Source organism: Felis catus, chromosome D4, assembly GCF_018350175.1.
Source record: "Felis catus isolate Fca126 chromosome D4, F.catus_Fca126_mat1.0, whole genome shotgun sequence".
Lineage (NCBI taxonomy): Eukaryota > Metazoa > Chordata > Mammalia > Carnivora > Felidae > Felis > Felis catus.
Genome location: NC_058380.1, coordinates 92,077,938 through 92,104,034, shown reverse-complemented (window position 1 = coordinate 92,104,034; position 26,097 = coordinate 92,077,938). Strand labels below are relative to the sequence as shown.

At 70.4% G+C, this 26,097-nt stretch overlaps 1 protein-coding gene across 12 annotated transcripts in view; it reads right to left on the bottom strand.

Moving 5' to 3' along the window:
- Positions 1–26,097, bottom strand: part of KCNT1 (potassium sodium-activated channel subfamily T member 1) — a 49,891-nt gene that overhangs the window by 2,111 nt on the left and 21,683 nt on the right. For 7 of the 12 annotated variants that reach the window (XM_045043418.1, XM_023243062.2, XM_023243066.2 and 4 more), the window contains 28 exons: positions 21,662–21,741; positions 21,037–21,136; positions 18,859–18,915; positions 18,016–18,064; positions 17,886–17,945; positions 17,702–17,776; positions 17,551–17,634; positions 17,165–17,259; positions 15,818–15,998; positions 14,063–14,227; positions 13,789–13,925; positions 12,738–12,801; positions 12,517–12,625; positions 11,928–12,036; positions 11,423–11,572; positions 11,050–11,285; positions 10,649–10,883; positions 9,659–9,764; positions 8,618–8,790; positions 8,177–8,248; positions 7,788–7,922; positions 7,532–7,643; positions 5,011–5,112; positions 4,637–4,720; positions 4,425–4,553; positions 4,096–4,116; positions 3,145–3,475; positions 1,932–1,994 (listed from right to left, as the gene is read on the bottom strand). In XM_045043418.1, coding sequence (XP_044899353.1) covers positions 1,932–1,994; positions 3,145–3,475; positions 4,096–4,116; positions 4,425–4,553; positions 4,637–4,720; positions 5,011–5,112; positions 7,532–7,643; positions 7,788–7,922; positions 8,177–8,248; positions 8,618–8,790; positions 9,659–9,764; positions 10,649–10,883; positions 11,050–11,285; positions 11,423–11,572; positions 11,928–12,036; positions 12,517–12,625; positions 12,738–12,801; positions 13,789–13,925; positions 14,063–14,227; positions 15,818–15,998; positions 17,165–17,259; positions 17,551–17,634; positions 17,702–17,776; positions 17,886–17,945; positions 18,016–18,064; positions 18,859–18,915; positions 21,037–21,136; positions 21,662–21,741 — 3,314 coding nt within the window. Of the gene's footprint in view, positions 1–1,931; positions 1,995–3,144; positions 3,476–4,095; positions 4,117–4,424; positions 4,554–4,636; positions 4,721–5,010; positions 5,113–7,531; positions 7,644–7,787; positions 7,923–8,176; positions 8,249–8,617; positions 8,791–9,658; positions 9,765–10,648; positions 10,884–11,049; positions 11,286–11,422; positions 11,573–11,927; positions 12,037–12,516; positions 12,626–12,737; positions 12,802–13,788; positions 13,926–14,062; positions 14,228–15,817; positions 15,999–17,164; positions 17,260–17,550; positions 17,635–17,701; positions 17,777–17,885; positions 17,946–18,015; positions 18,065–18,858; positions 18,916–21,036; positions 21,137–21,661; positions 21,742–26,097 lie in introns of those variants that run through there. The other 5 variants (XM_023243065.2, XM_045043419.1, XM_023243061.2 and 2 more) reach the window with 2 other exon arrangements.

Sequence of the window (26,097 nt, the reverse complement as noted above, 5' to 3'; positions counted from 1 at the left end):
AGCTGCCAGCCGCGAGCAGGGTGGCTCGGTCGGTGCACCTCGCGGGCCCGGCAGGCGCCTCCCTCCCCAGTGGGCCTCACGAGGGGAGGCGGTGCGGGGGAGACCCTCCGATCCCGGTGCCAGCGGGCTGGCCGTGCCGAGGCACACCGGGTCGGGACACGGTAAGGGGAGAGGTCGGTGTGGGGGCCGGGCAGCCGGCTGGTTCCACCCCTCGGTGGCCGAGCAGCCACAGCCGGGCGCCCGTCTTCTCTTGCTGGGGGGCCCGTGGGGCCCTCCCCACCCGGCCTGGGCCCCTGCTGCCCCCCCCCCCGGGTGGATGCAATTAGCAGAGCCTGGGACTGGCCCGAGCCAGGCCTGGTGGTGTGCTTCGGGGTGGGGGGGGGGGCGCAGGCTGAGCGGGGGGGTGGGCAGGGGTGCGGCTCCAGCTTCAGTGCCAGGGGCTGGGGGGTGGTCAGTCGCTGACCCTGGTGTCCCCAGGACAGGACAGGTCAGTTCCACCGTGACCACCGTGCTGGGTGGGGGGTGGGGGGGGGAGGGTGGCTGACGGTGGCTCTTCTGGCAAATGAGCAAAGGCAGAGTCACCTTCCCTACCCCATCCTCGCACCCCCTTCCCCCCAGCCCTGCAGGCCAGGTCCTTCCACTCCCGTCCCCAACCTGGGCCTGTGACTCCTGGCCCCGTCCCCTGGGGTCCGCACCTCACCGAGCCTGCACCCACCCTCCAGGGCAGGCGGTGAGCAGGGTGAGGCATACACTTGTACCGGCAGTTAGTGATGGTGCCCTCCCTGGGGGCGGGGACCACCCTGCAGCCCCGGCTAACGCGGTTCCCTCTCCTCCGGTGTTACGTACGTCCTGCCGCGGGCACCTCTCAGCGACCACACGCAGGGGCCTCTGTAAACACCACTGAGTTCTGGGGACCCTGCAGGTGAGCCCGCCCCTGCCTGGGAGCCTCGGGGGGAAGCAAGACTGCAGCCGGGCACCGTTCGTGGAAGCTGCCGGACTGGGATCCGTGCCGACCCCGTGGGCCCTCCGCGACCACCATCACGGGTGTCAGGTTCGGGGAAAAGGGCGCGAACCCAGGAGATGCCAGGGAGTCGCCAGCACGGGCCCAGCTGGGCCGGGCCCCGACGGGGCTGTGAACCACGAGCTTTTCTCTCCTGGGCCTGGGTGTGTCCCCTCCGGGGTGAGCCCTGTATGGAGGGGCCGCCCCAAGGCGCCTGGGCACACGGGCTCTGAGGCTTCCCTAGGGCTGCGCGGAGCCCCCGGGGGGAAGGAAGGGGTTCTGGCAGCGGGGCCGGTGGCCCAGACTCTGCTCTGACTTCTGTTGGGGTCCCAGGGTTGATCTGGGGGGCTGCGGGGTGACCTCTTGGAGGAAACCAGAGCCCCTGGATGAGAAATGGAGCATGCACAGGCTTTGTCCCAACTGGAAAGGGAGCTCCCTCCTGAAGCCCCTGCTGGGGTGTGGGCGTCACCTGTCCACCTGGCCCGGGGCGGCCCAACCGCTGGCCCGGGGCTCAGCAGGCCCCGCCACGTTTGGAGGTGGGACCCAGGCTGGGAACGTCTGTCCGGATGCTTCCCCAGAGCAGGGTGGGCTCAGGGCCGCGGGGCATCTGGGGCCAGCTGAGGGCCGGCAGCCACCAGTGTGCGAGGACAGACGCGGACAGCAGACCTCACTGAACTCGTGGTCAGTAGGGGGGGAGCCCAAGGGCCGCGCAGTGACCGCCAGGGGCCACGCAAACCACGAGCCTTCCTGGGGTCAGTCCGTCCTCCGCAGACAGAGGAGGAGGGGGCTGTCAAGGTCCCCGCCACGGGCTGCTCTGGGAGCACGTGAGCCCGCGCCTGCAGGGACCCTGTCCTATCTCCTGTCCTGTCCACCTGCCTGGCCGGGGCGGACACTAGGCTGCCCCCTGGTGCGGCAGCCGGAGCAGAATTACCTTGCAAATATCCCAGGTTTACCCGATTCATGACATCACTGGCTGTTAAATTTGCTACATCCTCTACGGAACACACAGGAAGAGGGACAGACAGAAACAGAGAGAGAGAGAGGTCAGCAAGCAGCGGGCGGCGGCCGCACAGCGGGGGAGGGCAGGCAGCAGCACCCGGGGGCGTCCACACGGGCACCGGCCAGCCCGCCGCCCGGGAAGCGAGGTGGGTCCCTTCTCTGCCAAGCTCTGGGGGTCAGCGGGCTGGAATCTGCGAGTGTGGGTACTGGCCGTGGGGCCCGACGCACACGGAGTGCCCTGCCCGGAGCCTTGGCATCAGGGCCCCGGAAAAGGGGTGGCAGCACCCGACCAGGCAGGGACCCCGGGAGAGACGAGGGTGACCCGTGCAGGTTCGGTGTAGCGGGGGGCGGGGCTGGTGGGGCTGGCGGGGGTTGCCAGACTCCGGCCTCTGATCCCTCTTGGAGGGGGCTCTAGGGTCCCGTCCCAGGCAACATGGCACGAAGCAGGGTGGGGAGAGCGGGCGCCCGCTGGGGCGCAGAGTCCCCAGGGCGGAACCCTGCGCAGGCCGTGCGCGCAGACAGGCAGCGGCGGGAGCGGCGCCCCCTCAGCCCCACCGCCAGGCAGCCGCTCCAGAGAGAGGGTGAGCAAGGTCTGCTCTCTTCCGGGCCCGCCCGTGGTCAAGGTCGTGAGCTTTTCCCCAAGAGAAGCTCCAGAGAGAAGGGGGCTGCCGGCAAAGACTTAACGCCTGGGGCGGTGTTGCCAGCAGGGCGGGCAGGCGGCCGTGGCGTCCGCTGCGGTCGACGGAGGGCGTCCCGGCACCGGGCCATCCGTCCAGCTGCCCCCTGACGCGCCCCCTACGCTCTGGCTGCTGGGAAGGCGCCGGAGGGGCGGCCCGGGGTCCCCCCGTTCTCCACGAGAGCACAGCGCACCCCCGCGTGTCTGATCCCAGAGGCGGCTGGTCCGCCCGCAGCGAGGACCCTGCCCTTGGCTTTGAGGAGCCCCGCCCCGCCCCGCCCCACCGCTTCCGGTCCTGCGTGCCGGGGCCGTCCGCGCCGGTCCCTGGTTTATAAACCCCTGGGAGGGGCCGAGGCCCCAGAGCCGCAAGGGGGCGCCCTCCTCGCGCCAGAGGGGCTCCTCCGACGGGCCCCGCGGTCCACCCCGTGCTGCCCCGGGCCCGGTGGCGGGCGGGTGGCCGGGCCCTTACCGTAGCCAGTGGTGGGGAGTCCCAGGTGCTTCATGCGGTTCTTGACCAGCTCGGAGAGCTCCTGCCGCTCGGAGCGCCGGTACAGGCTGAGCCGCTGCTGGCTGGCCCACTCGGCGGCCGCCGCCTTCCCCGCGGGCTTGGGGCCCTTGCGGCTCAGCCTCCGGGCCCAGGGCAGGCTCTTGCGCCGCAGCAGGGGGTGCTCCGCGGGGTCCCCGCCGACCGAGTGCCGGCCGTGGGTGCCGCCGCCGCCGCCGCCTCCCGCCCGCGCGCCCCAGGGCCCCCGCGCGTCCTGCGTGTCCGGGCCGTCCTCCACACTCACCGAGATCTGGGACTGGCCGAGGCGGGAGGGTGAGGGCCGGGACGGGGACGGGGAGGTGTGCCCCCCCTCCCCCGCCCCGCGCCGGGGGACCCCAGGGCCCAGGCCCTCCTCCTGAGCCCCAGACCGCCAGCCTCCGGGTCTGCCCGAGTTTGCCGGGTGGAAGAGGGCAACGCCCTCAAGCTCTCCGGGCCCTTGTGTCCTTGGCTCCCCACCGGGCCCTGTGCTGCCCCTCTTGTACCTCCGTCTCCCCCATCTTGGAGGGCGGGGGAGAGCAGGGACGCGGGATGGGTGTGGGGTGCGGGCGGCACCCCGGAAGGGGCTGAGGGTGTGGAGGTTGGGCCAGACCGTCAGGGAGGGGGCCACAGCAGGACACGGAGATGGCACACGGGGCTGGAGGAGCCTGGGCTTCCCACCCCCGGCCTCAGTTTCCCCTCGTGTAAGGGAGGGGTGATCCCATGCGCCCTGAGCTGCGCCACGGCCCACGCATCCCGGGGACTCACTCCCTGACCGGGCCCTTGCTCAGAGCCCAGGGCCCTGTGCCCCTCCGGACTCGGGGCGGTGGGGGTGGGGGGTTCAGGCGGGACGGTGCACACGTCAGCACGCCTTGACGTGAAGTCTGAGGGGCCACTCACCTGGGCTCTGAGGTCATGTGGCTGCAAAGGAAACGGGGGGCAGCCTGGGTGCCCGTGGGCGCCTCTGCCCCTGCCCCCCGCCCCAGCACTGCCTGAGCCCCCTGTGGGCTGGGACCAGCATGCCAGGCCGCCCTCCTTCTACGGCCTCCCCTGCCCCACTCGGGGGCCACCGCCACCCGACCACGCGCAGGGCCGCGTGCCCTGGACCCTGGAAGGGCCTGACAGCAGAGGCCCGGATCCCCAGAATTGGACGTGGGAGGGGCACGCATCCACAGCCCGGGGGCTGCTGTATGGGAGCCCCCCGCGTCGGGAGCACCCCCGGCCCGAACCTCCGAGCTGGAGAAGACGTGGCACTCGGTCCTGTAGATGCCGATGGGGATCTCGGCGCTGGAGGAGCACAGCTTCTGGAAGAGGCGGCCGTACGTGCGGATCCACAGGTCCTCCTCCGTGATTTTCATCTAGAGCGAGCGGTGGTCTGAGCAGGGAGCCCGCCGCGGGGCCCCCAAGAATGGCGCGCCCGCCCGCCCAGCCCATGACGCACGGCGCAGAGGTAGCCGGAGCCTGGCGTGGTGTCGAGGCCCAGCAGCAGCCTGGTGATGGAGATCATGTAGTCCTTCACGAAGGACTGGCCGGACAGGGAGGCCGCAGTGAGGCCGGGCACCCCGGGGGCTGCCGGGCGCCCTCAGCCTCCTGCGGGGAAGCCCCTCCTGGCCGCCGCAGTCCAGCTGGTCAAGAGGGATTAGAAGCCCAGAGGCTGCTCGGAGCGGAGCCCAGGGCGGCACCCTTCCGGGAGGAGAGGAGTCGACGGGACCCAGGGAGGGACGCCCGGGACCGGGACTGGGACGCTGGCAGGAGGTGGAGAGAAGGCTCCCGGCCGGGCGTCCTGGGGCCTCCCTGCCTCCCGCCCCCGCTGACCTGATAGAGCAGCGTGTCCAACATGCTGATGCTGAAGACACGGCCCGCGGCGAAGGGCAGGCGGAACATGAAGGCCAGGTTGGAGCCGTTTTCGCGTTCCCTCTGCAGGAAAGGGGCACTCAGGGGCGCAGGGCAGGTGGCCGGGCGCACGCGAGCGCAGCCGTGCGTGCCGCAGCGGATGGACGACCTCAGGCCTCGGCGCCAGCTACGTGTCCCCCCTCCCCGCCGGCGCACTCGAGGCCAGAGCCCGGGAGCAGGGATGCGGGTCTCGCTTGGGTCTCGCTGCCCAGAGTTCCAACTAATGTGAGTCATTTTGTCACTGAGCTGGTGGCTTTAAGTGAAGTCGGACGGGCCGGTGGAGCGTGGGCTCCACACGCGGAAACCACGGAGACGCCTGCCTCCCGTTCTCTGTGGCGTCCGCAGGGACTTTCCTGTGGCTGCGAGGCCCGTCTCGTTTCTAGAAGCTGACCGCCTCCCTCAGCTTGCGCTCCTCCCTTCGCCCCCACAGCCAGCAGCGCGTCCGCCAACCCCTGACCCGCCCCTCCCTCCCACTCGGCCCACACGGGACCATCTCCCGTCTAGAAGGCCCCTCGGTCTCCCCGCACCCTGGCCAGGCCCTGGCCAGTAGGATGTGGGTGCGTTCGGGGCCATTATCCCCGGCGGCCGAGCTCCGTCCGCGACCGACGGCCAGACAGGCCCCCCTCCTTCCCACGGGGACAGACTTGCTTCGAAGGCAGAAGGCAGGCAAGGGACCCAGAGGGCGAGGGCGTCGGGTGCGGGCCGCCAGGAAGCCGGTTCTGGCGGTGGCGCCCTGTCCGGTGGACTGAGCCGCGTCTGCGTTCGGGCTCTCGGGGCGCGTCACAAGGGCGAGCGGCCGTTACAGACGTCACGTCCCTTCACCCCGAGCGGCACCGGTGAGGCTCGGAGAGCGCGGAGGGCGCAGGGGAGGCATGGCGCTCCGGCGCCTTTAACGGGACTCGGAGAAGCAGCCGCCCGTCAGGTGCCCGCCTGGGTCCCCTTTATAAACACCTTCTACGGTCCTTGAAGCGGAAGACACGCCCACTTTCCTAAAAGTAAGTCGCCGTCAGCGCTTCAAGGAAATGCTCGGCTGCTCCTGTGGGGGGACGTCGCCGCCGGACCGTCCGTCTGAGCCGTCAGGAGCCCGCGTGCCTGGCGTCCAGACGAGGCCTCCGTGGCCTCCAGGCCCGGCACTCGCGGGCGAGGGCGGGGCGTGTGCTCTGAGGGTGGGTGGGGGCTGGGTGGGGTCCCAGAGCTCTGCCGGTGCCGCGGGGGGACCTCAGGCCACATCGGCCAGGAACAGCCATCCGTTTTGCAAGGCACCTCCCGGGGTCACACGCCCGGCCGTGCTCACTCCAGGCCCAGACCGCGGAGCCACGCCACGGGCTCGCCATCCTGGGCTGGGCAGGCCGGCCCTGCCCCGGAGGCCACGCCGTACAGCGAGGAGGGTCGGCTGCTGGGGTCACCGCGGGAGGAAAGGGGGGCAGGGGCGCCGGGTGCACGTCTGCCGGAGCCCGATCCTGTGCCGGTCAGTCACCCCGGCCGTGCTCGGTCAGACTGCCGTTCCCGGAGCTGGGAAGGCCGCCCCAGCCTTTGGACACGGATTCCCGGCACGCTGGGCCTGCTGAGACCAGCATCCGCCTTCCGGTCGTTCTGGGGGATGGAGACTCGGCCCACAGGCCGCTGCGCGGGCTCCGAGCGGCCCCGGGCGCCGGGCAGGGCGCGGTCCACGGAGGGCCCTGGCAGGATGGGCGCCCGAGCGCCCGGGGCTGCCACGCCCGGGCAGGAGCTCCGCTGCCGCCTCCTCCTGCCCGCCTCGCGCTCGTCCCTCTGACACGTGGGGTGGCCTCGCGATCCACGATCCGCGTGGGTTCGGGGGGAAGCTCCTCCCTTGTCTGGTGTGGACGGCGGCTCCGGGCCCGCAGGGAGGGCCCACTGCTCCCGGCCTCGTCCACGGCGGTGCCGTCCCGGGCTCCCTGGTCTTGCCTGTGTGGTGCCCTCAGCCTACAGTCGTGCCTCCAGCGGCCGGGGCGGGGGCCACAGCACCAGGGCCGAGCCGCCTGTGCCCTAGCCAGGGCCCGTGTCCCCGGTGGCTGGTCCCTGGGCCCAGAGCGTCACGCCGGTGCCGGCTGACGCCCTTCCTGGAGCCCCGAGGAGCGAAAGGCGGAGTCCGCTGGTCACCGCCGTGCTGTGTGATCCGAGACGGGGTCCTCCCCTCTCTGAGACCGGCCACGTTTCCGGTTTGAGCACAGCGTCGGGGGCACAGGAAACGGGCAGTCTGCGCCCCCCCGTGTCGGTATTTACGGACACGATGGGCAGCCTCGGCCCCAGCCCCGGACCCTGCCTGCAGAGGTACGACTGTCCGCTTCTGGCCGATGACCCTGAAGGCTCCCGACGACACGGTCAGGAGCCTCGAGGCCCCTCACCCACTCTCTCTGGGCTCCGAACCCTGACAGCAGGTCGAGCGGGGGGCGGGGGGGGGGGTCAGGTCGGGGCCCGTTACCTTTTCCAACTTGGAAAGAGCCAGAGAGTAGCTGTCCTTCGCGCGGAACTGCATGAACCGCATGTTGGAAGGGTGGGTGAGCTCCGTGGTGATGCTCAGGCTGGGGAAGAGCCTGGGGGGAGGAGGGGGCTCAGGGAGGGGTCCCCCGGTCACAGAGGCAGCAACGTCGACGGGCTCCCCGACGGCTGGGGGGCTGGCTCAGGACCCGGCTCGGCCCCGCCGCAGCCGCCCGGGGTGTGAGCCCCCCGCCCCTCACCGGAACATGGTCTGCACGTTGACGATGGTCTTGGCGTCGGCCATGTAGTCCTCCTCCGCGCTCATGGTGCTCTCCTTGTCCACCACCACCAGGTTGTCCGCGTAGATGATGCCGCACTGCAGCAGGCTGTCCAGGCTGCAGGGGGCGGTGGGGAGAGGCCACGTGGCGGGGGGGGGGGTCCCTCAGGGCCAGGTCGGGGATCCCGGGAGCTCCCTTTGGGTGCCCTCCTTCCCCCTCCACGGGCGGCGGTCTTCAACCGCCTGGGCCCCCCCCCCCCACCGGGTAGGAGGAGACTCTGGAGGAGGGAGGGGGAGGGGCTTCTGCTAAGAAACGGGCGCCCCCACCCCCACCCCTTGGGCTCTGGGCTGCGCAGGGAGGCGGCGCCTTACTTGTCCACGGAGCCCTCCATGTAGTAGACCATGGGGAAGCAGCATATGGCCTCCAGGAAGTGGTGGTCGGGCCTGTGGGGGGAGCAGGTCCTGGGGCTGCCGTCCTGCTGGGCCGTGTGCCCCCATGCCCTGCCTGGCCCTGCCTGGGGGTCCCCCAGGGCCGCGGCACGTCCGACAACGGGGCTGCCCTTTATTTCACCCAAGGGGAAACCGCGGGCCGAGGGCGGGTCCCGCCCAGGTCAGACCCTGAGCTCTGGGGGCACGGGAGGGGGGGGGGGCCGGGGCCGGGGCCGGGGCGAGGCCTCCCGGGGACTCCACGGGGGAGGGAGGTCAGGTGCTACCAAGGACCGGAGGGCCCGGGGCCAGGGCAGGGGAGGAGCGGGGCATCCGCGGGTGGGGAGCACGGGTGCGCGTGGGGGGGGGGAGCGGGCCGGGCCCCACTTGTTGTCGAGCAGCAGCACGATGGGGTTGAGCTCCTTGCGCGACCGGTAGTAGGCGCGCAGCGGCACGATGAAGTTGTACAGCCCGTTGCCCGCCGTCTCCGCGGAGACGATGATCAGCTTGTTCTTGAAGCCGTAGGCCTTGGCGTCCTCGTAGCTGTTGTGTTTGCAGCCCTGCCGGGGGGGGGGGGGGGGGAGGGGGGCGGGCCCAGCGTTAGCCCCGCAGATAGAGCCACCGACCCCCCCCGGTCACCGTGCCCGCGAGCACCGGTTCACCCGGAACCAGAGGGCCAGCTGCGGGGACACGGGGAGGGTCCTCAGGATGGAGGACCGCGGCCTGGGGGCTTCTCTTCGGCTGCCCCCCCCCCATGGGTGAGCAGACCACGGGGCCTGCGGTTGGCGGCAAGTGTGGGAGCCCCCTCAGCCCCGCCACCCCTCGACCCCGCGTCTGCACACAGGGGCCGCTGCGGCGACGCCGGGCTCCCCCGGGGACCCCTCACCGGATGGCCGACAGCCACCGGCCCCATCCTGTCACGGCCCGTCCGCCCCTCCCGGCTGCCGTGAGACTGTCCCCGCGGCAGAGCGCGAGCTGGAGCCAGGGAGGGGGGCGGTCACGTCAGGGAAGGGAGGGAGGTGTTGTGGGGACCCGCCCCTTAGCAGAAACGAGATCTGGGCTGTGTGCACGTACGTGTGTGAGCGTGCACATACGTGTCGTGTGCGTGTGCGCGCGTATGTGTGTGCAGGGGTGTGTGTAGTGGAGGGAGAGGGAGCTGAGATTACGTGAGGGATCCCCCTGCCCTCAGGGGACACGCAGGGGTGAGGAGAGGGGGCTCCACCCACCCTCGGGGACACGTAGGGGTGAGGGGAGAGGGCTCCACCTGCCCTCAGGTGGCGGGCAAAAATCACTCCTCCAAAGCGGAAGCACGTTTACCGAGGGCGAGACCCGGGGAGTCTGGGCAAAGGGCCAGGAGTCCCCTCTTGGTTTGGCAGTTTTTCCGTAGGTTTGTGATGACGTCACACAGTGTGGCGGGAGGTGACCCACCTTGTCCAGCCGCAGGCAGCAGAAAGGGGCCTTCACAGGCAGAAGGTGGCACAGGGTGGGCGAGCTGCCGATGTAGGGCGAGTTGGGGGGGTAGCCCTTCACGTACCTGGGGGAGGACAGGAGCCCTCAGCACGGCCCCCCGGCCACCGGCCACCCGCAAGAGGTGGTCCTGAGCCCGCCCCCCACGGGACCTCCCAGCCCTCCGCCCGGGGCCCAGAGCACGGCAGGGCCTCGTCCCAGGCGGCCACACGGAGGCGCCAAACCCCGCAGACCCGTCCGTGCCCCTGGCCTGCGTGTGGGAGCATAGATGTGACAGGGCACGGTCCTTTCCCTGGGGGTCCGAGGCCAGGAGCCGCACAGCACGCACACGGACACACGTACGAGTTACACCAGGCCCGGAAACCACGGGTAAAGCCCTGAGGGGCTCTGATGGCTGGTCCTCCCTCCCCGAAGCCCCCAGCACCCTAGCGAGCGAGCGGGCAGACGCCGGCCCCCGGCCCCTCTCTGCTGGCTGCGCAGCGCCGGGCCAGTCTCCCCAGCAGCGCCCAGGTCACACCCCCCGGGGGCGGCCACCCGGCCACGGCCAGCCCCCAGCAGTGCCCGGGGAGGGAGGGCTTCAGAGGCCAGCCCCACCCCTGCCCCACGGTGTCCAGCGGCCCTGGGCACTCCCCTGGATCTCAGAGCCGGTCCCTCCCCAGGGCGCATCTGCTCCCTCTGAGGGCCAGAGCCGGAGGGGGGGGGGGCAGCAGTCACAACCGGGCTGGTGGTGGCAACAGTCAGCGCGCCGCCCGGAGGCCAAATGGCTGAGGAGCCCCGAGGACACGCTGGGGCAGCGGGAAGACCTGGGCCCCAACCCAGGGCAGGCGGAGGGCTCGGGAAGGGCCAGGGGCGTCCAGGCCTGGCCTGCGCCGCACCAGGGGCCCCCTACCCGCGACTTCCACAGGCCACGCCCATTCTCCCTCCCCCTCCGGTCGAGAGCACGGCACTCACTCCGCCACCGACAGCCCCTCGTCCTCCGATGGCGTCATCTCGTCCTCCGATGGGTCACTCAGCAGGTCGCAGGGCAGCAGGGCCGAGCTGTCGGCCAGCTCCAGGACGGGCGCGATGCTGGGCCGCCGGCTGCCCGAGCCGTTCTCCGCGGGCAGCGTCAGCTTGCCGCCCCCGCCGCCCCCGCCGCCCTGCGCCGGCCGGCACTCCGTGTTCTGGAGGTCCATGGCCACGGTCCCTGGAACGGAGCGGCTGAGCTTGGCCGGCGGGCCCCTCCCCAGGCCCTCCTGGGGGCGGCGGGTCCCCGGGTCAGAGGCGGACAGAGGCTCCCAGGGACCCCGGGCGCGGAGTCGGGTCAGGCCCCGCGAGCGAGCCCGCCCCGCCCCGCCCGCGCCGGGCCTCACCCATGGAGGCGACGATGCTGTGCACGGGCAGGCGGCCGGACCCTTCGTACAGGCCCTGCCCCGAGAAGCCCTTCTTCTTCTGCTTCTCCTCCTGCTTGAAGATGAAGGCCGAGTTCTCCTCCTTGGTGATGTTGATGTAGAAGCAGGTGTCGGAGGCGGCCAGGGTGTGCCGGGGCCCCGGGTTGAGCAGGATGCTCTTGTCCTCGCGCTTCAGCCCGATGAGGCACACGCCGTACCTGGGCGGGGGCGGGGGCGCGGGGCGGCTGGAGGGGGCAGCGCCGCGCCCCCAGCGGCCTCAGAGAGGAGAGGCTGGGGGGGGGACGGTCCCCGGCCCAGGGCCCCCCCGCCCGCCCGCCCGCCCGCCCGGCCGTACTTCTTGTGCGCGTGGAAGGCGGCGTAGGTGAAGCTCTTGCCCTCGTATTCCCGGAAGAACTTGCTCTCCGCCATGCGCACGTGGTACACCTCGTTGCCCGAGCACCGTCCGTACATTCGCTGCCACTGCTCTGGGGACTCCTGGCCTTCCCTGGGGCGGGCAGCCGGAGTCACCGCTTTGACCCCTGACCCCTCCCTGCATGGCCGAGCCTCCCGGGAGGACCCGCCCTGGGGGCCCCCAGCCTGGTCTCTGTCCCCGGGCGGCCCCCGGCCCCCGATGCTGTCCGGCCCAGCGGTGGGGAACCAAATGTACTTTCTCCCCCAAACCAGGCCCCACCCGCCCTTGTCACTGTGCCCTCGACCCAGGGCTCTCTGGGCAACCCCACCCTGGTCCCTGCCTGCAACTCCCAGCAGCCCCCTGGTGGCTCCCCACTCCACCCCCCCCCCTTGGCTGCTCTGACCCTCCCTTGGCGCCCCTCCCGTGTCTCCCCTTCCCCAGCACTCACTGGCCGCGGGACGTGTGCACCAGCAGGGTGATGAGTGTGGACGTGGCCGGACAGATGCAGTTGAGGGCCAGCATGGCGTACTTACACTCTTCCTCACACACCACGTGGTCTGCGGCAGGAGGGGCCGGGTCACCGCCCAGGCCCCACTGGGCCCACAGCAGCCCAGCGCCCTCCCTGGAGCTCCCGCCTCCCCGACCTCGTCTGCCCCAGCACCTCCGTGCTTGACTCCCAGCGTGGTGAGAACTCCGGGGCTGGCGGCACCCGCTCACCTGTGCTCCGGAGTCCAGCTCGGGGGCCCGCCCACCTGCCCCCTGGCACCCCTGGCTGGAGCACGCCCAGAGATGCTTATCACATGCCCCAGCCCTGGGCTCCTGCCCACGCTGATCCCGGGCCCCGGGTGCGGGACTGTCCCCTCAAAGGGCTAGACTTACATGGGCTCCACTGCCCCCCACGCCGGGGCGAGGACACTCAGCTGTGCCTCCTGCCACGCCTCCGCATGCTCCAGCCCCCACTTACGGCCCGGCCCTCAAGGTGCACACTCAGCTGGGTGCACACCCAGCTGGGTGCACACCCGCGGCCCCCAACGTACCTGCAAATTTGACGTGAAACTTGTTCTCGGGCTTGAGGATCTGGACGTAGAGGGGGCAGTTGGGTGCGAAGTCCTTCACGGCCCAGGCGCGCAGGATGGTCTGGTGGTCCTGGGGCGGGTGGAGGGGGGGTGCGGGTGCGGGTGCGGGGTCAGTGCTGACGGGCGGGAGGAGGGGAGGGTCTCTGGCCAGGCGGGGGGCGGGGGGGGCCCGCAGCACTCACCGCTGCCGTGCGATCCACCTCGTTGCGGCTACTGAGGATGAAACAGGCCTCCCCGTTGTCCATCCTGCAAAGCACCGGGTCTGAGCGCTGCCTGGACCCGTCCACGCTCCCATCTCGGACGTCGGGGGCTCAGGGCAGAAGCTGGAAGGGGGGGGCCCCGTCGAGACCCCACCTCACTCTGTGCTTCTGAGCCGGTGTCGGGGCACTGACCAGCCTCGGTGACCCCATTAAGCCAGGGCGGGGCTGGGGCAGTCGGTGGTGAAGATGTGCCCACCTGCTGGCCTGTCCCTCCCACGGTCTGGGCACCTGGCTGACCTGTTCTGGTCCCTCTCTCACCTGGAGAGCCTCTGGCTGCAGCTCGCTCCCCCCCAGGGTGGGGAGGCCTGCACCCTCGCCCCCCCTCCACCCTGCACCCCACCCACCCTGGCTTGTCATCTGTCTCTGCCAGGCCCGTGCCTCTCCCAGCCCCTTGGCCTGCAGCTGGGTCCTGGGTCACAGGCTGGGCCCCTGGCCACTGCCGCCTCCATGCTGGATTCCTTTCCAAAATTTTATAGGTGAGATAGTGGGGCCCAGGGTTCAGGAGGTGGGCACTCCTGCTTCCCCTTGGGCTAGCACCCACATTCCATCACAAAGGAGGAGGAGGAGAGGCTTCTGGAATGACAGTGTGGTGGCGGTGGGGGGGGGTCTCCTGGGGTGCGCACCGGCACATTCTAGAAAGTTCCATGTAAGGACGTCGTTTCCTTAACTCATTCTGTCAGCTGGTCTTTCAAAGAAAACTGGCCCCCAGCCCGTCTTCCCACCCCAGCTCCACGCGGAGCCATGCTGGAACCTGAGAGCATCCCCAGGGGGGAAGACTGACAGGTGAGGTGGGCGTGGCCAGGTGCCCGAGGTGAGGTCAGCAAGGGGCCTGTCTGGCCGGATGAGTGGCGGGCAGGGAGCCGGGGCCGCTGCCCGCCCTGACGCCCCACCCAGACTGACAGCCCCACGGCGGCGGCGGCATCCGTGCCCTCCCGCCCTCAGCGCCACACCCTCACCCCCCGCCGGCGCTCACTTGGCTCGCATGAGGTCCTGGTCCTTGAGTGCGGAGCCCTGGAGGTAGATGACCCGCTGGGACCACAGGGGGATCTGCAGGACCCTGCGGACCTGGATGTCCATCTCGGTCGGGCACAGGATGACCACGTAATAGTCCTGCAGGCCGGGCCGTGTCAGTCCCCGTGCGGGCTCCCCTCTGCCGCCGCTCGGCACCCCCCGACCTGCCCGTGCCGGCCTGTGTGACGCGGGGGCCGACGGGGGAGCCGAGGAGCACGGCACCCAGGGGGCCTCACCTGGAGCCGGGGGTGCGCGTAGAACTCGTTCAGGAAGTCCATGAGCAGGTCGATCTTGAGGGAGCTGACGCACAGAATCACGTGCTTCTCCGTCTGGGCCCGGTGGCGGCTGTAGTTGCCCCCCGACTTCTGTCGCTCCATCCACAGGTACACCAGCTCCTCGAACTGCGGGGGACAGCGGGGGACAGCGGGGGGCCTGGGGCTCAGGGGGCTGCGGGGGCCCCGGTGTCCCCCGTGGGAGCACACACGTGGACCTCCCCCGGCCCCCAACACCACAGGCCACGTGGGGGGGCCACGCGGGGGCAAAACGGACACCCCGGCTCCCGGCCCAGGAGGCCGAGCGACTGTTATCCGGTGCCGAGGTCCGCACTCCAGACACGGAGCTGACGGTGAGATCCCTTTCAGAGAAACGCGAGGGCGCCCTGGGGAATTGGCAGCCGGAGCCGGAACTGGGCACGTGGAAAGGGCACCTTCAGTGCGAGTGGGTACGAGCCCGTGTCAGGGCTGAGCGCAGGTCTGGGGATGCCACCCGCCCAGCCCACGCTTCCCGGATGTTTGCCTGGAGTGTCGGGAGTCCTTTTAAATTAGGAAAAGGACAGATAAAAGCGTCATGGTGACGGGACCCCCGCGGAGCCGCCGGGGTGCTGGCCTGCCCGGGGCCCCCCCTGCAGCCTGACTCAGGTGCAGGTGACGGCCAGACCCTGAGGGTCTCCGGCCGTTTCCACCCCAGCATCGAGGCCATTCGTGTATTTAACAGAGCGGAGGGCCCCGTCTGGTGCTCGCCTGTGCCGGGCCACGTGCCAGCAGCTCACCGCATTTAGGGAGCACCTGCTAGGTTGTGGCGACCAGGCCCCGTGACCCCGAAGCACAGGCCTGGCTCCACAGCTGGAGGTGCCAGGCCCGGGGTGGGGGGCCCCCTGTGCAGGACGGGGGCTCCGACACAGGCACTCAGCTGCAGCCTCACCGACCACAGCTGTGCTACGGGCTCCGGGCCTGGGCATCTGTAAGGAGGCCCGGCGACGTGCCCCCCAGCTGAGGTGGGGGCTACATGGCCTCACCGTAGCCGATCCCATTGCGTCCCTGAGACTCTGTCCACTCGGAACCTCCCACCGGGACCTTATTTGGAAACGGTCTTTGCAGATGTGCTTAGTTGAGACAAGGTCAGACAGGATCAGGGTGGGCCCTTGTCCACTGTCCGGTGTCCTCAAAAGAGGACACGGAGGGACCCACGGGGAGAAAGCACGTGAAGACGGGGCAGAGACGGGAGGGACGAAGCCAAAAGCCAGGGGGGCCCAGGGCCAGCAGCCCCGGAAGCTGGGAGGGTGCAGGGGGCCGCCCTCAGGGCCTCCAGGACGGGCTGGCCCCGTGGACACCTCGGACTCAGGCTCCGGACCGGGAGAGAGCACATTTCTGTCGTTCCAAGGCCCAGTCTGTGGCACCGTCAGGGACCCCGCTGCTGCCTCCTGGGAGGGAGGCTTAGCGGGCGTGTGGCGGGCTTAAAGGGAAGCACGCGGGGAGGGAACGGGCGCTCCGTCTCTTCCCGAATAACCAGGGGGCATCCGGGGTCCTGAGCATCTGTCCCCGGCCCCGGAGGAGCGGCCGAGGGGGCAGGCGTGGCACCAGCGGCCTGTGGTTCCCCGTCGGGAACGCCACCCCCGGCTCCTCGCCCTGCCGTGAGGCCTCGGGTCTCGGGCCTCCGGCTTTGCCCGCTTCCGGGCTGGGCAGAGGCGGCCTGTGTGGGGGCTGGGGGCTCACCTGCAGCGGGAGCACCACGAGGGCCACACAGATCATGATGACCACCAGCAGCTGGGACGGCCAGATCTTGGGCGTCACGTCACCGTAGCCCACGGTGGAGAAGGTGACGATGCAGAAGTAGAAAGCCGTGAGGAGGGACAGGTTGTCCCCTGCGCGCTCCAGGTGCTGGATGCCACAGGTCCTGGAAGTCCGGGCATCGCTGGGCTGTGGGAGGGGCCTGGGACACCTGGGGCGGCGGGGGGGGGGGCGAAGGGGGGCCCTGTGCTCCCTGCCCTGGGCTGTGGGAGGGGCCTGGGACACCTGGGGTGGGGGGGGGCGAAGGGGGGCCCTGTGCTCCCTGCCCTGGGCTGTGGGAGGGGCCTGGGACACCTGGGGCGGGCGATGGCTCCGGGGACTTCCCATCCTGGTCTGCCAGAGTGGGCACAGCCCAGTCCCTCGGGTCTCCCCCTGGATATTCCCTTTCCAACCCGTGGCTGTTTCGAGGCCCCTGGGCAACATGCCCTGAGTGGATGCGGACCCACACTGGTGGAGTGTGGGCCTGGGGGTCAGTGGGGTGGGCCTGCGCCCCGCCTGGAGCCTCATCCTCACCCAGGGGGTCGGGCAGGAGGCCGGACAGCCCCCTACGGGGCACAGAGCCCGACGGCCCCGCTTCCCGCACCTGTGACCCCAAGTCCTCGCCCCACACCGGAAGCTGCTGACGGCAGGGCCTAGGGGGCCCGTGGCACACAGCGTGGGGTGCCACAGAGAGGTGCTCGAGACCCTCCCCCAGGGGGATGGGAGGACACACTGGCTGCCGGGAGGAAAGCAGGCTGAGCTTTGGACCCCGTGGCTGCCCGTCCCCCTCTGCTGCGGTCTGCGTGGTGTGGGCAGGCGTGCGGGAGGGGAGGCAGGAAGCACGTGGCTCCTCCTCGCTCCTTCCCGGGCCTTGGTGCCCGCCCCACATCCCTGCCGGGGCAACGGGACGTGGTGGCCGCTTTCACCAGCAGCGGGCAGGGCCGGTACCCCAGGACCCGCGGTGGGAGCTGGGCACGAAAGGGGACACCCCTTCCCCCCCACTCTTCACCCTGGCCGTTCCCAGACCTCGTTCTCAGCTGGACCTCGTGCCAAAGGGTCCCCACGGGGCTCGGGCCGGTGCCCAGCCTTCCGAGGTGCGGACCCGGAAGCCAGACCTAGGTCTCCCTGGGTCCCAGAGGAGCGGGACCCGGGCCTGCCGCAGCCCGGGGCTGTGGGCTCCGGGCCGTCCGCCCCCCCCCCCCGCCCCGTCCGTGGGCCCCCTGCCACCGCGGGGCCCTCCTGAGCTGCGGCCCGAGGGGGAGAGGGCGGCGGGGCTCCTGGGGGCACACTCACCCCGTGAAGACCAAACACAGCAGGGTGCAGAACAGGATGAGGACCTGGTTGAACATGGCCGACTGGGTCCGCAGGATGGCGCGGTGGAAGTCGTTCTGCGGGACAAGGGCTGTCAGGGGCGGCGCCTGGCCCTTCCGGCGGCGCGGGTGCAGGCGGATGAGCGGGTCCCATCCCCCGGCCCCGCGCCCCCTCCCGCCTCCGCGTCAGGCTCCCCGCGGACAGCCCCGGAAAGGGACGTGGGCCCGACGCTCAGCGGAGGGTCCGTCCAGAGGCCCGGGTCACGCGGGCCGGGTCTCTCGCCCCACGGGCACATTCACCCGCCTCCCTCCGGCCGGGGACTTCCCGGGGGGCAGGGGAGGGACGCGGCATCCGGGACGGGAGCTCACGATCATGTTCTCCAGAGCGTGCTTGGCCAGCCAACAGTTCAGAAACACGGGGATGAACAGGTTCCGCAGGGGCGCCCAGAATATCTGTGAAGGAGCCGGGTCAGGGGGCCGGGGCCGGGGTGTCCCCCTCCTCGGCCGGCCGCTCACCCACCGTGACGATGAAGGGCAGCGTGTTGATCATCTCCAGGACGAACGAGACTCGGAAGATCTGCTCCCAGATGTTGCCCTGGGGGCCGTGGGGGGCGGGGAGGGGGGAGAAAGGCAAGCCAGGAGGTCAGGGAACGGGCTGGGGGTCAGAGGGGAGGGTCAGGCCAGGCGGGGGGGGGGGGACTCACTTTGTAGCTGAGGTAAATGAGGAGCATCGTCTCCAGGAAGCTTATGATGGCCACGATGACCTAGGAGGGGCACAGTCTGAGTGGGACGGGGGGAGAGCAGGGCCCACCCGGAGCCATGCCCCCCACTCACCTGAATCGCCCACAGAGTCATCTTTCTTTCCACCCAGAGGATGGGCGCCCTGGGGAGGGAGGGAGGTGAGCCTCGGGCTGGTGTCCCCCAGCCCCACCCCCAGGCCTCCCCTGACCCGAGCCGTTCCTCAGGCGGGTGGAGGGCACCTGCCTTCCCCCTCGAGGGGACGAGGACATGAAGGGAGGGAGAGGTCCCCCAGGAAAGGAGGCCTCTTGGGAGGTCAGGGTGAGGCCAGGCCCAAAGCTGCGGGACGTGGGGCAGGGCTGCAGGCTCGGGAGGCCCCCCGCCCTGGACAGGCTCCCTGGGCGAGTGCGATGAGCCGCGGGCCTCCCTTCCTCCCCAGTCCAGCTGGGGGTGGGGGGCTCCCGGGAGGGGAAGCAAATGGGGGCGGGGGCAGGGTCTGTTCAAACGCCGGTGCTCCTTCGGGTAACAGAAGGACCGGGGCCGTCTGTACAGACAAGCCGAGTGAGGCAGGAGGTGGCTGAGCCCCTGGGGACGCGTCCTAAACGCTGGGCCAGACGTCACGGTCATCCTGGGGTCACTTGCACCGCTTGACGGGGGCACCACTCTCCTTGGTGCAAGTGCGAACAGGAGCGGTGACCCACTGGAGGGCCCTCCCTGCGGGTCCCTCCCCACCCGCCGTCAGTCCGCGGGCCCCCTCCCCACCCTCGGTCTGAGGGCTGAGCCAGGAGTCGGAGGGACGCTGATTCAAGCCACTTGGGGCGACACCTGTAATTCTGGAAGGGTCCGCTGCTTCAGGTGCTCTGCGGGGACCGCCGAGCGCTGCCCACTGCGCGGGCCAAGGCCGGGCATCCGGCCGGAGGTGCTGGGCCGGGAACTCACCAATTGATCTCGGAGGACGAGGCATTGAAGGTGTAGTTCTGCTTCGGGCAGCCCCAGCTGTGGAGAGACAGAGCTGGCCCAGCCCGGCCCCGGAAGAGACCCCGCCCACGGCTGCCGTGGGCTCAGGAGCCCGGTGGGCGGGCACCCACTCCCCCACCCGGGGCCGACTCCCCGCACCTCAGACAGGCGTCTGCGCTCCTACGGCCTGCCCCCACCCTGCACACCGCCGGGCAGGGTCCCAGGCGGGGAGGGGCGGACAGGCTGGGCGGGAGAGCACAGCACTCTGGGATGGGAAAGCCAGGGCCGGGGAAAGAGCTGGGGATCCTGCCCCGTCTGGCGGGAGGTTGCCGGGGAGGGCCGTGCGAGGTCAGAGCGGACCCCGGGGCAATCGGTGCCTCCCGGAGGCCGGAGCCGCCGCAGACGAGGCTGGACGATGCTCTCGAGCCAGGGGGAGGGACAGCTGGGCTCCCACCCTGAGGTGCCGACTCCCAGGTGCACCCCAAGTCACCCCAGGAACGAGCCTCTCTCAGCCCGCCGGATGCCCAGCCTCTGGGAAGGTGGTAGGGGCAGACCTGTTCGTTCTGCCCAGCTGTAATGCCAGGGTCACGGACCGAGAGGATCCCACTCTCACGGAGCCCCACGGTGACAGGCAGCTCCTTCCCACTCTTCTTCCAACTGACCCACTTCCCCGAGCCTTACTGGGGCTATTATTGCAAACTCGCTGCCCACAGAAGTGGCCGGCTGTCCTCCCACCCACCTACCACCGTCCTCCAACCATCGACCCGTTACCCACCCAGCCCCCCATTCGTAACTCATCCAGCCGCCGACCTGCCCATCGTTCTACCCAGCCACTCCCTCATCTCATCCGGCCACTCGCCCTCCCCCCCGCCCATCCACGTGCTAGGGACCGGCAATGACTCCTAGACCTGGTCCCTGCAGGGATGTGCAACCAGATGTCCCAGGAGCCTCTGGAAAGAGAAGGTGGGACGAAAGCGGTTTGAGAGTCAGTTAGGACCCCCGGTCTTCCTTCTCAAACCACCACGGCTGGGTCTGCACAGCCCCACCTGGGATGAAGACACGAGGGGCCCCAAGGGAGGGTCAAAGGGTGTCTGGCTTGGGGACCCCCCCCCCCCCCCCGCCGCCCTGCTCCGCAGATCGCACTGTCCTCTGGCCCCAGCTTCCTTCCCAGCTCGGCCCCAGGAGTCAAGTGGCCACACTTCGCCCTCGGGGAAGAGGCGGGACGGATCCGCTCTGAGGACTGAGCCTGTCCCAGGTGACAGTGGTGACCAGGCTTTGCCTGTCCTGACTGATGGGACTTCAGCCTCTGAGTGCCCCACTCTTAGTGTGAGCAGAGCCCAAGTTGCTGGACGTTTGAAGAAACCCACCCAGTGTGAGCTCGGGAGAAGCAGAGACTGAGCCCAAGAGAAACACGTAAGAAAGGCAGGGTTAGAGACATCACCTCCGGAGAGGCGGAAAGCCAGAAGAAAGTCTCAGAAATTAAAGTGTGATGCAGAAGGACTGAGCCAGGGCCGGACGCAGCGCTAAGGAAGTCACCCGGGCGGGGGGGGGGGCATGAGAGGAGAGACGGGGCAGACGGGACTGTCCAGAACCACACAGCCGGGCACCGGAAGCCCAGAGACAGCGGAGGGGAGAAGAGTGGTCTCCAGCATGGGAGGGAAGGGGTCGTGCCAAGGCGTCGCGGAGGCTGCCGGACATGGGCACGGAGAAGAGGCTGCAACGGCCTCCAGGGGAAGAGTGTGCTTCCCGCACGGGCGACCGGCAGGACCGGTGGCAGGAAGACCAGGCAGCAAGAGGGACCGACTCTACCGCGGTCAAGTCAGACCCGGAGGAGGCGGGCAGCGCGAGCTCTGTGCCAGCGAGGGGACCCAGGAGGTGCGGGTGGCCCTGCCCGGCTTGCACCCCGCCCCTCCCCCGCCGAAGGCAGCGGAATGCCGCTCCCGCCCCGCTGGACACGCACAGCCCCAGTGCGCGGCCTGGGCACCTTTCTCCCCGAGCCAAGCCTGTCGGTCAGCAGGACCCCGAGTGGCATCCAGGGCCCGCTCTGCGGGGGCGGACACTGGGAAGGAAAGAGTCCCCGGGGGCTGGGCACACCCCTCCCCCCGCTGACCCCACCGGCCTCTGTCCCGGCAAGCTGCCCCCAGCCCCGCAGTCGCCCACCATCCGATCCCCAGGGCCGGGTCATCCAGCAGGACGCGGACGATGTACAGCAGGCAGGTAAGCAGCTTCAGGGAGAAGTTGAAAAGCCGGATCCTCAGGCCTGCGGGCGGGGGATGCAGGTCAGGGCTCCTGGGCACCCGGGACACCCCGGGCTGCCCCCAAGGGTTGAGGGGTGCTCCGCACTGCGGGGGGAGACCCTCCACCCCGTCCTGCCTTCCAGATGGGGTGCAGACCGCTCCCCACGCCACGCACTCCTTGGGACAGAAGGGTGGGGGCCTGGGGGGCACACTGATAGACTAGGGCCCGTGCCCCATCCTGCACCCCAGATGGGGTCCCAGGGAGCCAAGCTCCTGCTGGGAAGGCGGGGGAGCGGCGAAGGGTGGCAGGTGGCCAGAGGACCCTCCAGGGTGCAGGTAGGAGGGCTGGGCCCGCCTGGGAGGAGGCTGTGCCGGCGCCCTGGACGGCCACCGCCCAGCCCGGGGTCCAGCAGGGGAGCAGGGTCCCCGCACATCCCGGGTCCCCCCTCCCACTGGGGGTAGGTGGCCTGAAGCCGAGGGGCCTCCCCCACCCCGTGCCCCGCGCCCACCAGCCTGTGCCCCCGCTCGTCCCGCAGGCCCCCACTCACTGGATCTCTGGTTTTTGATGAAAAACAACTTGAGCCGCTCCTTGAAGGTGTTCTCGTTGACATAGAACTCCACCTGGACCCTGGGGGCAGGGGAGAGGGGCATGGGGGCTCTGGCCAGTGGGGGCTCGAGCAGGGAGACAGGCCCGAAGCCCAGGGCGGGACCGGCTTCCCCCACACCGCAGGAGCCAAGAGAGACCCGCGGGGACAGCAGGACCGGGAGGGCGCCCCGGCGTCCGGCCGGCCCGCGTGGTCCCGGCAGACCCGCCCGCCAGCCCTTCCAAAGCTACGGGCACGGCTGGGGCCGGTCGGCTGCTACCTTCTGGGCACCAGAGGCGGACAGCCATGGGCCCTCAGTCTTGACTGTCACCGGCAGCCCGCTACCAGCATTAAACAAACCCTGATGGCCCTCGGCACAGGGCTCAAACACCAGTGTCCCCTAAGTAGGAGTGGAAGCCGATGGTCGGCTGCTCTGCCTGCTGGCCCCGGGGCTGTCCCCTGAGGCCCGCTGCAGCCTGCAAGAGGGTCGGGCACGTAGGCACCGGCCGTCAGGCCCGCCGTGGCCCCTCCAGCCCAGGCTGTTCTCCTTCCCTCAGGCTCGCCTGTGCCCCTGGCCAATCCCCAGGCACCCTGAGTCCCGCCGGGGCTCCCAGCCTCCCGGGGACCGGCCACGGCACACCCGGCGTGTCGGGGAAGGAGGCGGAGTCGGGAAGGGCCGTCGGGTCCCTGGGGGTAACACGGGGCCTGGGGCAACGGGCCACCGCCCAGCACCGCCCCAGCCTTGGACCCAGGCCCGCGGTGGCCGCTGTGCCCCGCGCGCTGGCCCGGTGGGGGCCCGGTGTCCCCCTAGGACGGAAACCCTGGCGTTGACGGCAGTAGGACAGGCGGAGCGCGGTCCTGGGGGTCCCACCTCCCGGCCATCGTGCCCCGGGGCAGGGGGCTCCGGCCTGCGGGCGGGCCGGCTGTGAACGGCCTCCGCCTGGCCGGGCTCCCCTGGGGGCAGGAACGAGCGCCCCCCACAGCTGAATGGGGCGCTCTGCCTGGGGCTGGCTGCGCCGTCTCCAAGCTGCGCGAGACGGCCCTCCTCCCCGCAGCCTGCCGTGGGCACAGGACGGTGTGACAGGGCGAGGCCTCGGCGGGCCCTCGGCCGGGGCGCCGGCACCTTCCTGACCTGCTCCAGGCGGGGGACCTCCGCCTGGGCCACAGTGGGCTCCACTGGCCACGGCTCCCAGAGGAGGCCTGGGCGCCGTGGGCTCTTCCCCTCCCTCGGGTTCTGGTGCAGGGAGGGTCACACGGCCACAGCCTGGACCCCCGGAGCCAGAGAGGCGGGACGGGCCTCCCACAGACCACAGCCAGTGTGCCCACGGCACCCCAGCACATCCCAGCACACCCCCGGTGCCCCACGGCACCCCACTGTACCCCCAGCAGACCCCCACACTCCCTGTACCGCATGGCACCCCCCACTCCCCCAGCACACCCCTGTACCCCACTGCACCCCAGCGCAGACCCCTTTCCTCTCTCTCCTCGGAGCCCTCTCCCTGCCTTCCCGGCTTACTCCTCAAGCCCCGAATCCCACCCTTCTCTGTAGGCGCCGCCTGGAGCTGTGTCGGGGGCTCCTGAGGGCCTCTTTGGGGAGTTGGTCCAACAAGCCTGGCTGGGCCCGGGCCCGGGGCCCAGTGAGGTCAGCTCAGGGGGGCAGATGGACGCAAGTCAGTGAGCCCGAGGGAAGAGCACCCAGCCCGGGAACAGCCCTCCCCGACACCCTCCGGCCCCATCGAAGCAAAGCCTCCACAGAGGGGTCTCTCCACCCCACCCGGGCCACCCGCTCAGGCCGCTTCCCTGACGGGGCCCTTATCTGGCCAGCGAGGCCCCGCCCTGCTCCTTCCTCCTGAGCCTCCCAGGGCACCGACCATGCGGCCTCCTTGTCCCCACCCCCCTCTGGTCAACCCCCCCCCCCAGACTCCTCAGCTGCCCCCATCTCAACTCTGAATGCGGGACGCCCTAGGGCTGATCACGGGCCCCCCTCGACACCCGCCTGGCCTGCTTGCGCGAGGTGACCTCTAAACCCCAGCCCTGCTCTGAGCCCCCGGCTGCCCTCCGACGTTGCCCTTTGGGGTACCCTCCCCAGACCAAGCCGGAGCCGGAGGCGCTCCCTCTCCCCACGTTGGACCTCACACTCTATGTGGCTGAGAGCCCCGCTCCACTCCCCCCGGGTCCCCTGCCTATCCTTGCTGGACAGCTAGACGCCAGCAGGTGAGACGAAGCAGGAAGCCGGAGTCCCTGGCTCCTTCCTGTGGTCTCTGTTGGCAAAAGAGAGCGACCCCCAGCTCCTTCCCCGAGGACCCCCGACCTGACCCAACCTCGCCCCTGCCCCCGCTTGCCAACGGCCCCTGGCCACACGTAGAGCAGCCTGACGCCCCTGCCCAGGCCCAAGGGGTCAGGCCTGCTGACCTGGGACTGGTCGGGCTTGGACACTTTTGCTTCCGGGTCACCCGGCCCCTTCCCAGCTCCCCAGAAACGGAACCCCGGTCGCTTCTCGGCCAGCCCTTGTCCCCCGGGGTCAGCTGCAGACACCCATCGGGACAGACCCCCAAGGCGGTCAGCGGCGGGGGCCCGCGGAGGGAGAGGGCTGGTGAAGGAGACGCCATGGGCTGGTGGCCGTGGCCGTGTGAATCGAGCCTCGTGAAGCCTCTCTCGCTCTTAATTTTTCACGAGCTGCGGCTGCCCACTTCTGACACCACCACAGACAGCAGGTTACCAGCTGTCCATTTAGCCTGAAGTACGGTCGAGGCGACAAGCGTAGTTAGACCCCCACGGGGCGCTGGGCCGACGCAGGAGGAAACTTTCGTTGGAGGGCTTCCGGACCCCCGCGGCCCCGAGGTTCTCAGCACAGCCTGGGCCCGGTTGAAGGACACTCTCGGCTCAGCAAGCTCACGGGAAGAAGCAGGTGGGCCCCGGGGTCACAGATGGGTCTGGCCAGACAGACAGAAGCCCTGTGCCTCCCCTGCCCGGCTGCTCCGTGGCCCCTGCACCCGTCCGAGCCCCGGCCTCCTCACCTGGGGGGGCGGGCAGTGACAGGAAAGGTCCACCACAGGTGTCTGGAGGGTGGCAGGTGGGGGGGCTTTGGCTCTGGGGAGAGTTAGCCTGTCCCTCTGCATCTGACCCTCAACCTCTCAAGTCTGCTAAGTGCCTGCGCCCGAAGGAGGATTAAGTGAGAGGCCGCCGCAATGCGTGGCCCGGGGCCTGGCACCCATCAGCTCAGCTGGTGCCCGTGGTCTCCTTCCAGGTCCCGACCGTGGCCGGCTCCGTCGCTCCCATCACCCAGAAAGGACGGGCCCCCGGGCCACAAATCCACCTGGCTGATGCCCTCCACGGGCAGGGGGCAGGGTGGGACCCCGGTCCAGCCGTGGCTCGAGGCCCTGCGTGGGGTGCGTGACCAAGCTCACGGAAGCCACTCTGGGGAGTGAGGGAAGGGCTGAGCGGGAAGCCCGGCGAGCCGGGGGAGGGGTCCTGAGAACACACGGTGCGGTGGCCCCGGAGCTCGGCCTCAACATCGAGCTGCCCCAGACCCCACGGTGGAGCCCAAGGGTCTACTCCCCTCCCCCCGTCGGTGTCTGTGCTCCTTCGTGCACTCGGTCCGAGGCCCCCTGCCGCCAGGGCCCCAGGAAGAAGGTCTAAAGCCGGGGTGCCCCAAGGGCGTGGTCTCGGGGCCCAGAGCCTGAGGGGAGCCTGGGACTCGGAAAGCCCTGGGTGTAACCCCCGGGGTCAGGCCGTGGGTCCCGGGGACTGGACGGGCCCCACCTGGGCCCCACCCCAGGCTCCTCTGTCCTCGGAGGTTGCCAGCTCTCAGGCTGGTGAGGACAGGGATCCAGACCGAACAGACAAAAGGGCCTTCTTGCCGAGCCCTGCCCTGGAGCCCCTCGGAGGGCTCCAGCCAGACTCATCCCAACACGCATGGAAAATAAGGCCCGCCAAGGCCCAAGGCTGGCCCAGGGGGTCGGAGGCATCGGGGGCTTGGGGCTCTGCATGGGACCAGGGCCTCTCGAATGTCTGGGGTGGAAGGGTCAGGCCCCGGCTGCCTCTGCCCCATCCCCACGAGGCTTGTGTTTGAGTGGGCCCAGGCCGACAGCCTGCCCGTGCCAGGGCCTTGTCCACGCTGGAGGGGACCCACAGAGTCCCCCTTGTGCCGGCAAAGCAGCTCCAACCTCCCCAACCTGAAACCGGGACAGGACGCGCCAGGCGAGGGTGGCCGCCCCGGGGCGAGCCGGGCAGGCGGACTCTGGGCTGCACGTCTGCCTTCTGACCGGCAGGCTGGCCCGGAGGCCAACGGGCAGGCAGACCCGGGGAGCAGGCCATCCTGGCAGGTGGTCCCGGCACAGATGGCCTGTGCCAATAAGCTCCGTAGGCAGAGTCAGGAGGGCGGCGGCGGGGAGGGTGGC